The sequence below is a fragment of the Osmerus eperlanus genome, chromosome 6 (assembly GCF_963692335.1).
Source record: "Osmerus eperlanus chromosome 6, fOsmEpe2.1, whole genome shotgun sequence".
Classification (NCBI taxonomy): Eukaryota; Metazoa; Chordata; class Actinopteri; order Osmeriformes; family Osmeridae; genus Osmerus; species Osmerus eperlanus.
In genome coordinates, this window is record NC_085023.1 from 11,726,464 (window position 1) to 11,742,960 (window position 16,497).

At 53.2% G+C, this 16,497-nt stretch overlaps 1 protein-coding gene across 1 annotated transcript in view; it reads left to right on the top strand.

Annotated features, from left to right (window-relative positions):
* The window catches only part of birc6 (baculoviral IAP repeat containing 6), a 91,947-nt gene that overhangs the window by 17,095 nt on the left and 58,355 nt on the right, over positions 1–16,497 (top strand). The window contains 33 exon segments of the mRNA XM_062463498.1: positions 24–157; positions 483–501; positions 503–648; positions 1,486–1,617; positions 1,731–1,828; positions 2,231–2,378; positions 2,602–2,735; positions 3,020–3,166; positions 3,478–3,665; positions 3,963–4,274; positions 4,474–4,573; positions 4,888–5,102; positions 5,380–5,588; positions 6,223–6,569; positions 7,215–7,434; positions 7,669–7,805; positions 7,952–8,089; positions 8,508–8,635; positions 9,135–9,266; positions 9,554–9,769; positions 9,947–10,130; positions 10,218–10,391; positions 11,150–11,283; positions 12,267–12,420; positions 12,619–12,735; positions 13,066–13,220; positions 13,547–13,673; positions 13,815–13,925; positions 14,235–14,496; positions 14,682–15,253; positions 15,468–15,643; positions 16,035–16,131; positions 16,271–16,465. Coding sequence (XP_062319482.1) covers positions 24–157; positions 483–501; positions 503–648; positions 1,486–1,617; positions 1,731–1,828; positions 2,231–2,378; positions 2,602–2,735; positions 3,020–3,166; positions 3,478–3,665; positions 3,963–4,274; positions 4,474–4,573; positions 4,888–5,102; positions 5,380–5,588; positions 6,223–6,569; positions 7,215–7,434; positions 7,669–7,805; positions 7,952–8,089; positions 8,508–8,635; positions 9,135–9,266; positions 9,554–9,769; positions 9,947–10,130; positions 10,218–10,391; positions 11,150–11,283; positions 12,267–12,420; positions 12,619–12,735; positions 13,066–13,220; positions 13,547–13,673; positions 13,815–13,925; positions 14,235–14,496; positions 14,682–15,253; positions 15,468–15,643; positions 16,035–16,131; positions 16,271–16,465 — 5,758 coding nt within the window.

Consider the following 16,497-nt stretch of genomic DNA (forward strand, 5'->3'; position numbering starts at 1 on the left):
GACAAGTCCTGTTGTGTCTGCAGGAAAAGGCCTCCACTTCCAAAGCTGACCCGCCCACCTCATCCAAGAAGCCTGACAACCTCCGAGGCTGCGACCTGCTCCAGGAGGTGTCCGTCACAATCAGAAGGTTCAAGAAGACCTCCATACCCAAAGAGAGGTAAGACCAAACGTTCTGTGTCTCTGGGTGAGACAGTCACCCAAATGCCTACAGACTTGGAGGACCAAACGACTACTGAATATGGACATCTGTGTGAACAAAGTCATTATTAACGATAGAACTGGAAACTGTTCAGCTATTAGGCTTTTTTAGCGAAAAAGTCATGTTTTTTACCTGTTGATGTAATAAAGCAGATGTTGAAATTGAGATTAAAATACAATATATTATTATATATAATATTAAAGATCACCAGCAGGCAGACTTGACCTCCCAGTCGTCTCCTTAACTGTCTCCTCCCCTCTTCTCTCCCCTCTCTCTCCTCCAGAGTCCAGCGCTGTGCCATGCTTGCAGTTCCTGGACTTCCATGAGAAGCTGCTGAGTGGCCTGTGCAAGCGGGCGGAGGAGGGGCCGGGCACGGAGCACGCCCAGAGCCTCACATCCTGGACATCCTGTGCTGGCTGGCGGGGGGTCTACTCTAACGGACCCTGCAGGTGGGGCCAGGGAGGGAGCAGGAGGGAGCCAGGGGAGGGAGCAGGGAGGGGGGCAGTGAGGGGGGGCAGAGAGGGGGCAGAGAGGGGGCAGAGAGGGGGCAGAGAAGGGGCAGAGAAGGGGCCAGAGAAGGGGCAGAGAAGGGGCAGAGAAGGAGGGGCAGAGAAGGGGCAGAGAAGGGGCAGAGAGGGGGACTGGATCACACATCGTTATTGTATATTTTGGTTGTAAATCTGTAGCGGGTTTTACATGTTGTAAGACTGTTTGTTTACCTTTTTCAGTTTTTTAAGGCATTTTAATGTTATACTGAATGAACGATGGCTGTAGTTAGAAATGCGATACACACATTGATTTAATGCTTGCACTGGTGGATTTATATTAAGATAAGAGATAAGCTAGCACTTCATTACAGATCCATTTTGGTCTTACAGCAGCCAGAAAGAAAGATGGAGATGATAAAGTAAAAAGAATACAAGGACAAATGATACACTGAACACAAAAACAACAAAGGTTTTTTACTTTTTTACTTAAACAAGTAAAATTTAAGACAGACAAATGAAAAACATAAACAAAGTCGAATTGCCAAAATCAGCTGTGAATCAAATCATCAACACTAGATGTAACCGACAGTTAGATGATGGTTGGAGGGTGCAGATCAGAGGGGGGTCCCAGGTGCTGTTTTACAGCCTGATGGTTGTAAGACTCCTGGAACTGTTGTAACAGGCTGCCGTCCGCCACGCAAAAGTACTATTTTTCACGAATTATCAATGACTAATTTAAATATACGTTTGAAATGGGTTTGCATTAACAGTTTTTTTTTTTTTGTCTTGTCTTCACAGCCTGAGAGAAGGGAAAGACGGTTTGTTGACGAAAACAAGGAAGAGACTCACAGACATCGTGCGCGTCTGCTTCTTTGAGGCTGGAAGGAGCATAGCCCACAAATGCGCCCGCTTTCTTGCACTTTGTATTAGGTGAAGAACTCCACACGAACCATAACCATCTCAAACCGTCCATTTTTTTAATCGCGTGACGTTTCTACGCTGTGTTTGCATTTTGCTGATGTAACTGGTTTCCGCCCCCACAGCAATGGGAAAGGAGACCCGAGTCAGCAGGGTTTTGGCATGGGTCTGCTGAAGGCCCTGCTGGACAATATGCCTTACTTGCCTGCAGCAGCGACAGGTGGTGAGTAGCTGGGTTGTCTGAACCCATTTCAGCTTTTAGCAAGAAGCTCTTTGTGAGGATCTTTCAGTAGATTGTATAAGAAGTGGTATTGCACTCTAAAGAAGCCAAATGGACTCACATCTCCCTCTCTCACCCTCTATCTCTCTCACCCTCTATCTCTCTCACCCTCTATCTCTCTCCCCCTCTATCTCTCTCCCCCTCTATCTCTCTCACCCTCTATCTCTCTCCCCCTATATCTCTCTCCCCCTATATCTCTCTCCCCCTCTATCTCTCTCCCCCTCTATCTCTCTCCCCCTCTATCTCTCTCCCCCTGTATCTCTCTCCCCCTCTATCTCTCTCCCCCCCTATCTCTCTCCCCCTCTATCTCTCTCCCTCTGTATGTCTCCTCTTGCCTCCCCTCAGGGTCAGTGTTTTGGTACTTTGTGCTGCTGAACTACGTGAAGGATGAAGACCTGGCGGGCTGCAGCACGGCCTGCGCCTCTCTCCTCACCGCCGTCTCCCGGCAACTTCAGGACCGCCTCACCCCCCTGGAGGCCCTGCTGCAGACCAGGTGGGCACTAGGACCAACACATGTGTTTACCTATTGATAAATAATAATAATAATTCATAAAATAATTGGTGAAACTAATATAAAACTAGTTGCGAGCTCTCTAGTTTTTAATTTTCCCCCCCAGAAAAGCAACCTTTCTAGTTTCAAGTTTTATCTTAAAACAACCTAACATCAGAGAGAAGCATACTTTCAGGTCAGGTGAACGTGTGTTTGTCTCCCCCAGATATGGCCTGTACAGTTCCCCGTTTGACCCTGTGCTGTTTGACCTGGAGGTCAGCGGCTCCTCCTGTAAGAATGCCTTCAACAGCAGCATCGGGGTCCAATCTGACGAGATCGACCTGTCCGACATCCTCTCAGGTCCGCGCACACACGCACCCCCCTGTCTAGTAATGAGAGTAGTCCTTTATACTCATCCTACTGTGTTCCAGAATGCTCGTAATTCCACTATCGTAACCATCAAAACTTGGACGTCACCGTAGCTGGGTGTATAATATGTATTTCTGTGCTCAAGTCCCAAAACCCAAATTTGGATCAAACAAGACTGAGATGCGAATGGTCTTTAACCCTCCGTTGTGAGTCTGTGACTGAAACCAACGTTGTGTGTGTGTGTGTGTGTGTGTGTGTGTGTGTGTGCGTCTTAGGGAACGGCAAGGTGAGCAGCTGTACGGCGGCCGAGGGCAGCTTCACAGCCCTGACGGGCCTGCTGGAGGTGGAGCCTCTCCACTTCAGCTGCATCTCCACCAGCGACGGCACCAGGGTGGAGAGGGACGACGCCAGCATGTTCACAGGTACGCCTCTCCCCCCCTCCCCTCCCTCCCCTCCCCTCCCCTCCCCTCCCTCCCTCCCTCCCTCCCTCCCTCACGTCACATGTCCATAAACCCCCTGCCTCAGCCTAAGAAGTGTTCCCCACCTGCAGTGTTGTCACACTACTAAAATGTACTGATGCTTGTCTTAAAGACAGTCGTTTTAATCACTTCTGTTCCACAGCCTGTTTTGACACAGACAAGTACTGTTGTTTTTCATAAAATACCAGTGACCGTTTACAGTTTAACACCACCCAGCAGTCTGACCTTGTTGACCTTAACCCCTCCCCCTGCAGTGAGCACGTTCGGGGTGACCCCAGCGGTCGGAGGCCTGTCGGCGGGCACGGTGGGCGAGGCGTCGACGGCGCTGAGCTCGGCGGCGCAGGTGGCGCTGCAGTCGCTCTCCCACGCCATGGTGTCTGCAGAGCAGCAGCTGCAGGTGCTGCAGGAGAAACAGCAGCAGCTGCTCAAGCTGCAACAGCAGGTCAGGGACTCCAGCACCTACACACCCTCCCTGACCCCGGTACACAGCACGCACGTTCTCAAACACACACGGTAGTTCATTAAATAAACGAAATTAAACGGGGCTATCCTATTTCTATTCCCCGCTCGTCTATCGTCTGATCTCGCAGACCCTCGTCTTTGTAGCTCCTGAATACGCTTCCACGACTCTTTATGGTCGCGTTCCTTTTTAAGGCTAAAGCGAGTTGAAAGTGGCGTTGCCGTGTGCAGCGTGCGCCGTCGCTAGCCTAGTAGTAATCCTCTGGTGTGTTGGGAACAGAAGGCCAAGCTGGAGGCAAAGCTGCACCAGACCACATCAGCAGCGGCCGCCGCCGCCTCCGGCGTGGGCCCCATCCACAACTCGGTGTCATCCAACCCCTCGTCGGCGCCCGGCTTCTTCATCCACCCCTCCGACGTCATCCCGCCGACGCCCAAGACCACGCCCCTCTTCATGACCCCGCCCCTCACCCCGCCCAACGAGGCGGTGTCGGCGGCGTTCAGCGCCGAGCTGGCCCACCTGTTCCCCGGCTCCATGATCGACCCTCCGCCCGTCAACCTGGCCGCGCACAAGAACAGCCAGAAAGCCAAACCGGTTAGTTTAGGCACTTTGTATAATGAGCCTCGTACAACACGTAGAATGTTCCGGTAATAGTCTATGTAATTATACTGATAAAGTGGGATACAGCGCGTTACGGATTGAGCAAAATAGCCCTGTTCATTTGACATTCATGGCCTTTCTCATGTATTATTTAGGCAGCGGCTAACTATCTGTCTGTTGTTGTTTGTCCCAGAACCCCATGGGCAGTGGTTTGGCGCTGGCCATCTCCCAGGCCTCGCACTTCCTCCAGCCTCCCCCACACCAGTCCATCATCATCGAGCGCATGCACTCTGGTAAGAGCCAGCTGCCTCCATGTCTCTTCACGCCTCCTCGCGCTAGAATCAAGGGCGCTTCCCAAACCGCTTCTCGTTCTGCAGTTCAGGTTCCTGTTCATCCTCACCCTCTGGCCAGTTCTCTTGCCAGAACTCTGAGCGCACTTGGACATGCCCCAGAGTTTAATTGCTTTCATTTCCGTGCACATCCCATTGCCTTCCGAGAAAGCGGCAAAACCCCCCAGGGCGGTTGGTAGATGACCAGGTATATTTCCACCTCTCCTGACCAGCGTCCGTACGGACTGATTTAACATACCTCTACCCGTTCGTCCCAGGAGCACGTCGGTTTGTGACCCTGGACTTCGGCCGCCCCGTTCTGCTAACCGACGCCCTGATCCCCACCTGCGGCGACCTGGCCTCCCTGTCCATCGACATCTGGACGCTGGGCGAGGAGGTGGACGGCCGCCGGCTGGTGGTGGCCACGGACATCAGCACCCACTCCCTCATCCTGCACGACCTGCTGCCGCCCCCCGTCTGCAGGTTCATGAAGGTGCGTGGCAGAGAGGCCGGCTCCGCCCCCTCCCCCCCCCCCCCCCTTTTTTGGGTTTTTTTTTTTTTTTTTTTTTTTTTTTTAAACATCATCTCATCCGAATAAGAGAAACTATGTGAAGATAGGATTCATTTAGTTTGTCTTGTAGAAAGAAGGCACTTTTTTGGGGGGGTCAGCTAAGGTTAGGGCAGTGAGCAGGTCTTTTTTTAATAGAGGCGGGTCATCAAGGGAGCCACGCCTCAATGCTAACCCATCACCTCACCCCGCTCTCCACCAGATCACTGTGATTGGACGCTACGGCAGCACCAACGCCCGGGCCAAGATCCCGCTGGGCTTCTACTACGGCCACACCTACATCCTGCCCTGGGAGAGCGAGCTGAAGCTGATGCACGACCCGCTGAGGGGAGAGAGCGACGCGGCCAGCCAGCCGGACGTGGACCAGCACCTGGCCATGATGGTGGCCCTGCAGGAGGACATCCAGTGCAGGTACGAGCACACGCCTCGTTCACGGCACGGTGCCTCGTTCACGGCACGGCGCATTCAGCTTCTCCCTCATCTCCCTGGAAAGGAGGGAGGCGAAATTCGAGAGGCGATAATGGTCTTAGTGTCTCCAGAACAATAAACCAGACTCGAGATGAGAAACGGTCACACATTAAATGTCTCGTAATTACTGGATAAGAATCCCCCGAGTTTTCCCCCATACAGTCTTTAATATGAAATACAATATTACATATTCAAATCTGCAAAACCATTCCTGCTCATGTATAGCCTCCGGCTTGCCGTATTACAAAGGTTTATGCAGCTCCTGATTGGATTTTATTTTATATCCCTTTGTATGTTGAGCCTGTTTGTCAGATGGTGAAGTTAGCCCTTCGGGCTGCTTCTTCTCACTTCTACAGTATGAAAGCAATGTATCTGGTAGCACGTTTGGCTGTTTTGGACCCGGACCTTGTTAAATATTAATCGAAACTCAACTAGTTTCGCTTTCTATTTCACGATTCTTACTCAGAGTTGTAATAAGCCAAGTTGGAGATGCAACACAGTCTCTACCTTTTGACCTGACTCCTGAATGCATGACTCCCTCTCACCTGCCTTCCCCCCCCCCCGCGCCCGACCTTAGGTACAACCTGGCGTGCCACCGCCTGGAGACCCTCCTGCAGAACATCGACCTGCCGCCCCTCAACAGCGCCAACAACGCCCAGTACTTCCTGCGCAAGCCCGACAAGGCGGTGGAGGAGGACTCGCGCGTCTTCTCCGCCTACCAGGACTGCATCCAGCTGCAGCTGCAGCTCAACCTGGCGCACCACGCCGTCCAGAGGCTGCGTGTGTCCCTGGGGGTGGGCCGCATGCTGCTGCCCGAGCCCTACGACCCGCGCCAGCTCATCCACAACTCGTCCACCGAGCAGCTGCGCACCATCATCCGCTACCTGCTGGACACGCTGCTCAGCCTCCTGCACTCGTCCAATGGTGAGAGGGGGGAGGGCGGGGCAAGGGCAGTGTGGACTTGTGGGAAGGTGGCACACGAGACAGTCACTCAGGAGCGCTTTGCTGAAGTCATTCCGGGTTTATTTTCGACTCGTCACCGAGGCATGCTTGTCTATCTTATCTGAGTTTTCCACCAGACACACGCACACCGTTTCATCAATACCCTTCAAGCGTCAGAGAGAATAAAGCGATATCCCAGTGCTCCTGGCGCTGTCCTACGTCAACACCGTCCCTGAAGCCGACTCGTGAATTTCAATGGCGCCCTTCTCCACCGAGGAAGGGGCCTTCGTTTAATGAGCTCCATTGTGGAGGCTCCTTACTCCCAATGACTGTGGAGGATCGCGGAGGTTTTCAAAACCGCCTGACAAGCTTCGCAAATTGCCCGTTGATTTGGATTGAGCAAATTTGCTTCGTCTTAACTTGTTTTGAAATGTTTTCCCCCCCGTTGCGTCGCATCGAACGTGTTAGTGTTCGTCGGTTCTTGGCGGCAGAATGACTTTCTGTTTTACTGGCCTCGAATAATAAGCGAGTGTTTGTTGGGTTTCAGATTCAAACGCCCACTCTCGCCTTTTCATTCGTTACACTTTTAATCCATCTCTCCGCCTCTCTCCTCTTCCCACCCCACAGGCCACTCTGTGCCCTCGGTGCTCCAGAGCACGTTCCACGCCCAGGCCTGCGAGGAGCTCTTCAAGCACCTGTGCATCAGCGGCACGCCCAAGATCCGTCTGCACGCCGGCCTGCTGCTGGTGCAGCTGTGCGGGGGCGAGCGCTGGTGGGGCCAGTTCCTCTCCAACGTGCTGCAGGAGCTCTACAACTCGGAGCAGCTGCTCATCTTCCCCCAGGACAGGTAGCCGCGTCTGGGCAGCCCGCGCTCTCCGCACCGCAGCATTCAACAGTCTGGATACGCCCCTCGTATTTGGTTAACTTCTGAGACACAATGCCTCCTGAGATCCCCACATAGACCTAGTAGAAGCATGTAGTCAATTTATACCTCTACGTTGTGAGCAGATGCAGTACGTCTGACAGCTGGTGTCCTTTTGTGTTGTGGAGATTGACCCCAATTCTCTCTGTGTCTCTCCAGGGTGTTCATGCTCCTGTCCTGCATCGGCCAGAGGTCCCTGAGTAACAGTGGGGTGCTGGAGGGCCTCCTCAACCTGCTGGACAGCCTGCTGTCCCCGCTGCAGCAGCCCCTGGCGGCCGCCCAGCGCAGAACCGAAGGTAGGGCCGGTCCGGAGAGGGGGTGGAGGGGGTTAGGATGGGGTGTCATTCCAGACACTGGTGGCGTGTAGTTTGTGTTTTACTGGCACGTGTGGCTGTGCATCTGTATTGACGTGTGTGTGTGTGTGTGTGTGTGTGTCTCTCAGGCGTGCTGGACATCCCCATGATCAGCTGGGTGGTGATGCTGGTGTCTCGGCTGCTGGACTACGTGGCCAGCGTGGAGGACGAGGCCTCGGCAGGGAAGAAGCACCTGGGGGGGAAGGACCGAGAGAGGACCTTCACAGGTAACATGGCTGCTGCAGTCCAGCTACCTACAGTCGCAGACCAGGGCAGATACTTTTTTTCCACCCCAAGTGTTGACAATTCTTTTTGTTTTAGATGTACTTTATCCCAGTGCATTACATTTGACTTTTATTCATTTAGCAGATACTTGTATCCAAAACAATTTCCAATTGTGCATTTAGTGCTGCAGTATTAAGTGGTTACTGCCAAGAAACATGTTACAAGACACAGTTCATACATTACAAGATACATTTTACAGAGACAATGATAAATACACAACACCACGTAAAACAGGCCCTGCAGCATGGAAGAAACTAGTTTCATACAGTTTGATACGTCTTGGTGATCGATGATCAGACCACCAAATATATATTTATTTCCCCTTAACCCCCCCCCCCTCCCCTCCCCCACTGAACACAGGGAACCAGTGGAGCTTCATCAACAACAGTCTCCAGTCCCAGAGCTCCAGCAGGTCCACCAAGGGCAACAGCAGTCTGGACCGCCTCTACTCGCGCAAGATCCGCAAGCAGCTGGTCCACCACAAACAGGTAACTGTGTCCCATTCCAGCACTCCGTTTAAACCACCCAGATATTTGCGTGTGTTCTGGTTTGATCTCTATAGATATTTTATGAAGGTTGGTCAAGCGGGTAGTATGCATTTTCTGTCAGCAGTTACAGCCCTGGCAAAGTCTTGCTAAACTATATTGTTCCTTTTTTTTTTTTTTTTTTTTTTTTTTGCTGTGGTTTTAATGTCGTCTATCGTGAAGTTAGCTTATCTTCATCCTAGTTTCCGTTCACACTCCCTTCACTCGCCCGTACTGAAAATGTCAGTCCGCAAATGCGTTTTAATACCCCCATAAACAATATCGAACACAAACTCATAAATATATATTTTTTTTTATCGGATGTTGTCCTCCGTTAACGACGCCTGCACGGCGTGACACGAGCCCGTGCAAGTCCCCGATGCAGGCCTCCCCCTTCCCATAACCCCCCCCCCTCCTTCCCCCCCCAGTGCGTGTATTTAATCATCCCTCTTTTTCATTGTAGCAGTTAAATCTATTGAAAGCGAAACAGAAAGCTCTGGTGGAGCAGATCGAGAAGGAGAAGATCCAGAGCAACAAGGGCTCGTCCTACAAGCTGCTGGTGGAGCAGGCCAAGCTCAAGCAGGCCACATCCAAGGTGAGGACACCCCACGCTCCGGACCTCGGCGACGCCAACTCAGTAAAAGACAACTTGATTTTCATTATTATTATTATTATTATTATGACGTGTTTTCTGTGAATGAAAGCCCCTGGTTCTTCCAAGGGTGGTGTTTCCCCAAAAGCCACAGATGAGCTCCTGTCTGTAGGGGCTTCGGGAGGAGACCTCGACAGGCCTTCCTAATCTCTCTCCTCACGTCCCCTGTCCGTCATACCTCCACCCCCCCTCACACGCACGCACCCCCACCCTCCCCTCCACCCTCGCAGCACTTCAAGGACCTGATCCGGCTCCGGCGCACGGCCGAGTGGCCCCGCTCCACCCTGGACACGGAGGCCACGGCCGCCAAGGAGGCCCCCGAGGTGGAGCCCCTCCCCTTCACGCTGGCCCACGAGCGCTGCATCTCTGTGGTGCAGAAGCTGGCCCTCTTCCTGCTCTCCATGGACTTCACCTGCCACGCCGACCTGCTGCTCTTCGTCTGCAAGGTCAGCGCCCACACGCTCGCTCGACCCTCGACGCTCAAAAGGGCAAATGGGGTGTTTTGTTTTTTGTGTCAGCTCTTGGTCGTGGCGACCATGACTTGTGTTAAGGGAGGTGGTCATGTTAATTATTTGACTATTTCTATGGCTCTGGCACTTAATCGTGTGTGTGTGTGTGTAAAGGTCTTGGCCAGGATAGCCAACGCCACGCGGCCCACCATCCACCTGTGCGAGGTGGTGTCCGAGCAGCAGCTGGAGCGCCTGCTGCTCCTGCTGGTGGGGACCGACTTCAACAGGGGGGACATCTCCTGGGGGGGCGCCTGGGCCCAGTACTCCCTCACCTGCATGCTGCAGGACATCCTGGCAGGTAGGTGGCGCTCTGCCCCCGCCGCCTCCACCATAACGCGGACAAGCTGTCGTCTTTTAAGACCTAACGACTGCGTGCGTCTTCTAGGGGAGCTGCTGTCGCCAGGCTCTCTGGAGGGGATGGATGAGGGGGCGGTGGGCGAGGAGGCGGGGGCCTCGTCGTCCTCGGCGGGGGCTGACTCGGACGACGCCATGCCCCAGCCCCAGGCCGTCCCCCTGGTGGAGACCATGGACGATGCCCTGGGGCCCGATATCATCGCAGGTACACCCGGGACCTCTGTTTTCCAAAGTGCGTTGGTAGGCCCCGCCCGTGACCCCACCCCAGCACACTTTCCCCCCCCACACACACACACACCCACACGAATCACACACAGGCACCACACACACACTTCTGTTTCTATCTTGCCTTTTTGAGAAACACGACAGATGCATTTGTGTTTTAAATTGTTTTCCCTTTTTCTCCTCCCCTTCATTTTTTGCCGCATGTTGTCTTCTCTCCTGGGTTTATTTTGGGATGAGTTATGGTGCTGATATTCTGTGTGTTTTTTTTTTTAAAGAAGGATGCTGAAAGCTTTGCCAACCAGTTGAATTCTTATCCAATGACTGATTTTTAAATGTTTTTTTTAATGCCTATATAAGGGTTGCTTTTGTTGTATTTGGAGGGGGAGCTCAAACAATGAAGACATCTCGCCATTTATTTAGAAACTTAGTGATTGTATGGGTTGGAGTTGTGTTGTTAAAATGTTAGATATGGCAGACATTGGCTTGGGGACTGACTTCGGGGCTGTCTAAGCCTAACTTGATCTGATGAAAAAAATAGGAAGGGGAAAAAAATGGCCAGGCCTTGCCGACTAGCAGAAGGCATCGGGGTCCATTGTCTCATCTCCCCCTCGAAGGCGAAAAATAAATGTTTTGATCGGCCTTAAAATTGCCTAGTAACTTCCTAAATGAGGCCTCTGTGAGTTTGCTGGTTTTAGTGTGCTTGCTTGGCAATATTAAAGCTGTTTTCATTATCCAAAGGTGCTCCACCTCTGTCATCTTTGGAAAAAGATAAAGACATAGACTTTGACTTGCTACAAGACCTCATGGATGTTGATATTGATCCTTTAGATATTGATTTGGAAAAAGATCCGCTCGCCGCCAAAGTCTTTAAGGTACGGCCGCCGCATGTCTTCACTTGTGTATTTCTGTCCTGTGTCCCTTTTCTTTCTCCCCCTTTCGTTCATTTCTCTCTCTCTCTCTCTCTCTCTCTCTCTCTCTCTCTCTCTCTCTCTCTCTCTCTCTCTCTCTCTCTCTCTCTCTCTCTCTCTCTCTCTCTCTCTCTCTCTCTCTCTCTCTCTCTCTCTCTCTCTCTCTCTCTCTCTCTCTCTCTCTCTCTCTCTCTCTCTCTCTCTCTCATCTCTCTCTCTCTCTCTCTCTCTCTCTCTCTCTCTCTCTCTCTCTCTCTCTCTCTCTCTCTCTCTCTCTCTCTCTCTCTCTCTCTCTCTCTCTCTCTCTCTCTCTCTCTCTCTCTCTCTCTCGTTCGTTCGTTCGTATCGTTCGTTCGTTCGTTCGTTCGTTCGTTCGTTCGTTCGTTCGTTCTCGGTCTCCCTCTCTTGCCCTCCTGTTGCTTACGTCTCTTACATTTGTATTGAGTTTAGCATTGACAGAGCCCCCCTCCAGGTCACCTATTGAGGTCATGCATCATTTGAAGACCATGCACAGCTAGTCAGTGCAGTTCTGTAGCCAGAACGCCGACACCCGGTCTTCGGCCGCCGCACATCAAAAGGCAGCGAGACCCTACGCTGCAGAACCCCCACCCACTGGAACCTTGTTTCAGGCCTTGGCAACTTGCCGCAAACTCAATCGAATGTCGAGAGCGAGCTTGACTCTTTAGAACGTGTAGCGCTCTCCAGCTTTCCCTCTCCCTCTCCTTTCGGGAAAGGGACCGTGTCCTCCGCATGTGAACGAGTGCAGTCACACAGTGAACAGACAGCAGTACTGCGTTGGCATGCGTCCGTCTCCTGTGTGTTTTTAAAGTGGTAGCACTGCATGGACGTTGTAGTGTGCGGCTCCGGCGCACGGGGCCGTTATACCCGAGAGGAATGACTGCATTTGCGTTTTCGTCTCTCGACCTCCTCCCCCTCCCCCCTCACAGCCTATCAGCAGCACCTGGTACGACTACTGGGGCGCTGACTACGGTACGTACGGTTACAACCCCTACATCGGGGGGGTGGGGATCCCCGTGTCCAAGCCGCCGGCCGCTGCAGAGAAGCCCGGCTCCCAGAGTCTCTCCGTGTCCGTGTCTCAAGGTGAGGAAGGTCTCCCGCACACACACACACAACCCACCAGAGTCCCGCACAAAGGGCTTGTGATGGTGCATACCTGCTCAGGATGAGAGCACGGCTAATATCACAGCTCTCGCGCTAGATATGATATGATGATGTTGTAAGGATGCACCTGGAAATGTTTTCATGACCCCTCCCTCGCTCGCTCTCTCCCTCCCTCAGCGTTGGACGCCCGTCTGGAGGTGGGTCTGGAACAGCAGGCTGAGCTCATGCTGAAGATGATGGCCACGCTGGAGGCCGACTCCATCTTACAGGCGCTCACGTCCAACTCCCCTGCAGGTACACGCCTGCTCACGAACGCACCCCACCCGATGCAGTGTCTCGCACGTAGACGTCAAGTGTATGCTGCGTTTATCATGCATTACATTTTCTTTAGATGTAATAATAACACGCGCTCACACGACCGCATACTAATGAGAATGAAACACTGATGATGAGTTTTGACTGACATGACTTGTGCACGTTGACGCGAAGGGCTCGAGTCAACTCGTTTCACCAGGGTAAAGCCCGAGCCTAAAAACTATGTTGATGGCAACTCGACACCACTTGCCATTCGCTTACACAGCAATACCTGTGGTAACAATGTAACCCCCCCCCCCACACACGCAGTTTCCCAGGCCTCCAACGGAACAGATGATTCCTTGTTGCGGGGGCTCCACGGCTCCCCCCCGGCCAGCTGCCTGATGGTGCAGGCCTCGTCCATCCCCATGCTGAGCGCCTGCTTCAACAAGCTGTTCTCCATGCTGCAGGTGCATCACGTCCAGGTAAGCAGCACCGGCACAGCCCAGGCTCAGCCCCGCCTCTCTGCTTGTGATTGACGTCCCTCTTTCTCCACGCCTGCCCTTCCGCAGGTAAACGGTGTGACCGCGGAGGTAACACACTGTTTAGGATTAGGCTATTGTGTGAAATTGTCTTTTTCAACAACCAAAAAAGAGGTGTTTATTAAGTGATGAATGACCTGGCTAGAGGTCATTTAACGGTCATCCTTGTCTCTGTGTACAAGAGGGCGCTAGCAGCCTCGCCCCGCCCACAGTAGGGTGTTTCAGGCAGCCTGTGTGTGGTGCTCACTGTGTGGTTCTCTGTGTGGCAGCTGGAGTCTCTGCTGCAGCTGTGGCTCACCCTCAGCCTCAACTCCTGCTCCGGGGGCAGCGAGGAGAGCGGCTCCGACATCTTCTTGTTCAACGCCAGCAGAGTGCCCACCATTCCGCTCAACCAAGGTGAGAGCCGCACACACCTCGGGATTTTCCCGCCACTTTCTCCACTTCCTCAAGCACCTGGTTTCTTATCTGCCTGTGTTGTACCTCATTTCTATGTTTTTAGTTTGTTGACTCTCTCTTTTTGTGGTTGTGTCTGTCCAGCTTCCATCAGCAGTTTCCTGACGGTGCTGGCCTGGTACCCCAACACCTCCCTGAGGACCTGGTGTCTGGTGCTGCACTCCCTCACCCTCATGACCAACATGCCTACATGTGGTAGGTTCATCTCCCCAACTTAGGGTCCCACACACTGAGGGGGGTGGGCAATACATGTTATGAGACTAACAATGTTTAGAAAGCTGTGGGATTGAATTATAAACAAATATACACGGTACCAGTCAAAAGTTTGGACACATTTTCCCATGGGAACTTTTGACTGGTACTGTATATTATTCGTTTTCCAACCAAACGTCTCTCTTAAATGGAAAAACTGTGAATGCCAGGAAATCATATATATATATTTTTTTTTTTGTTGTTGTTGTCATCACCGTATGTGTGCTAACTGCACCCCCGTGCGTTCCACAGCCGCCAGCAACGGCATGGCCAGCGTCCACGAGAGCACGGCCCAGCAGATGGTGTCGGACTCCACGCTGGTGCACGTCCTGGTGCGCTTCCTGTCGGGCAGCAACCCCCACGGCACCAGCCAGCACAGCTCCCAGGTGGGGCCCACGGCCACGCAGGCCATGCAGGAGTTCCTCACCCGCCTCCAGGTGCACCTCTCCTCCACCTGCCCCCACATGTTCAGCGAGTTCCTGCTCAAGCTCATGCACATCCTGTCCACAGAGAGGTACGGGTGAGCCACCATCTTGTTTCTATCAAATCTTTTTTTATTTTCTTCCTGTAAATATGAGTAAATCCCCCAAATATGAGGGTGTTTATATCAAAAGTTAAGAAATGCTTTAGTGCCTTTTTGACGAGTTCCTTTCTTCTCTCCTCATCTTTTCCCCTCCCTTCCTCCCCCGCTCCTCCCAGGGGGCCCTTCCAGTCCGGCCAGGGTCCTCTGGACGCCCAGGTCAAGCTCCTGGAGTTCACCCTGGAGCAGAACTTCGAGGTGGTGTCCGTCAGCACCATCTCCTCCGTCATCGAGTCCATCACCTTCCTGGTGCACCACTACATCACCTGCTCCGACAAGGTGGTGTCGCGCAGCGGCTCCGACAGCACGGTGGGCGCCCGCGCCTGCTTCGGGGGCCTCTTCGCCAACATCATCCGCCCGGGCGACGCCAAGGCCGTGTGCGGCGAGACCACTCGGGACCAGCTGATGTTCGACCTCCTCAAGCTGGTCAACGCCCTGGTGCAGCTGCCTCTGTCGGGCGACCGGGAGTTCAGCGGGCGCCTGCCACCGCCGGGCAGCGGGGCGGCCGACAGCAGCGTCTCGGACGAGGAGAAGGTGTGCGGCAGCAAGGAGGCGCCGGCCGGGGGGTCCGCGGCCAATCAGGGACCGGCGGCGGGCGTGGCGGACCTGGTCCTAGCCAATCAGCAGATCATGAGTCAGATCCTGTCTGCCCTGGGTCAGTGTAATAGCAGCGCCATGGCTATGATCATAGGTGGGTACTTAATGGGATCCATTTGATTATCTCTCTCTCCCCCCGTGTAATTGTAAGTGCGTTTTTTAGATGGGATTTCATTGACGCGTGCGACAAATCTAGCCTCTCCACAAACGCCTCTCCTGAAGACCACCCCGCCACATATCTCGAGAAACAAAACGCTCACCGGCCGCTTCCGACTCGATCGATGACTCGCGCCCTTCCGTCTCTCCAGGTGCCAGCGGACTCCACCTCACCAAGCACGAGAACTTCCACGGCGGCCTGGACGCCATCTCCGTCGGGGACGGCCTCTTCACCATCCTCACCACCCTCAGCAAGAGGGCCACCTCCGTGCAAGTCATGCTGCAGCCCATCCTCACCTACATGGCCTGCGGCTACATGGGCAGACAGGTACTGCTGCCTTGCAAACGTGGTGGATCCACCTACTGAGAGTAGATCACAGAGCGTCCCGTGGTTTAACCACTGGAACACCGGTAGAACTGGTGTTCTACTAGTCCTTGATTATCTGGTGCAGTCCATATATGCACATTTGTACGTCGCTTTGGATAGAAGCGTCCGCTAAAGGAATATGTGTAAATTGGAGGATGTTTTTCTCATTCTGAGAATAGCCGTATGCTAACGTTTTCAATTTGGATACTTGGTGTCTGTAGGCCAAGTTTGTGTGTAGGATAAGTGACCTCGGGTCATTGAACTGACCTTGAGCAGTGTTCAACAGGGTTGGTACAGTGTTAGTAGATGGTTGTGTACTGTGAAGTCTCATGCTCCACCTGTTCTCTCCCAGGGCTCTCTGTCGACCTGCCAGCTGTCTGAGCCGCTGCTCTGGTTCATCCTCCGAGTGCTCGACACCAGCGAGGCGCTCAAGGCCTTCCACGACATGGGTAACACACACACACACACACACACACACACACACACACAGAGTTTAATGGAGAAATAAAAAAGGAACGACTGATTCATGCATTTGTGAAACTCTGACAGACCAAACAATCAAAGGTGTGTGTGTGTGTGTTCTTCCAGGTGGGGTGCAGCTGATCTGTAACAACATGGTGACCAGCACGAGGGCCATCGTGAACACGGCCCGCAGCATGGTGTCCACCATCATGAAGTTCCTGGACTCGGGGCCGGGCAAGGCGGCGGACGGCAGCCTCAAGGCCCGCGTGCTGGCCTCCGAGCCGGACAACGCAGAGGGGCTCCACAACTTTGCTCCTTTAGGTACGTCTGCTACGCACCACGCTGCCTATCTG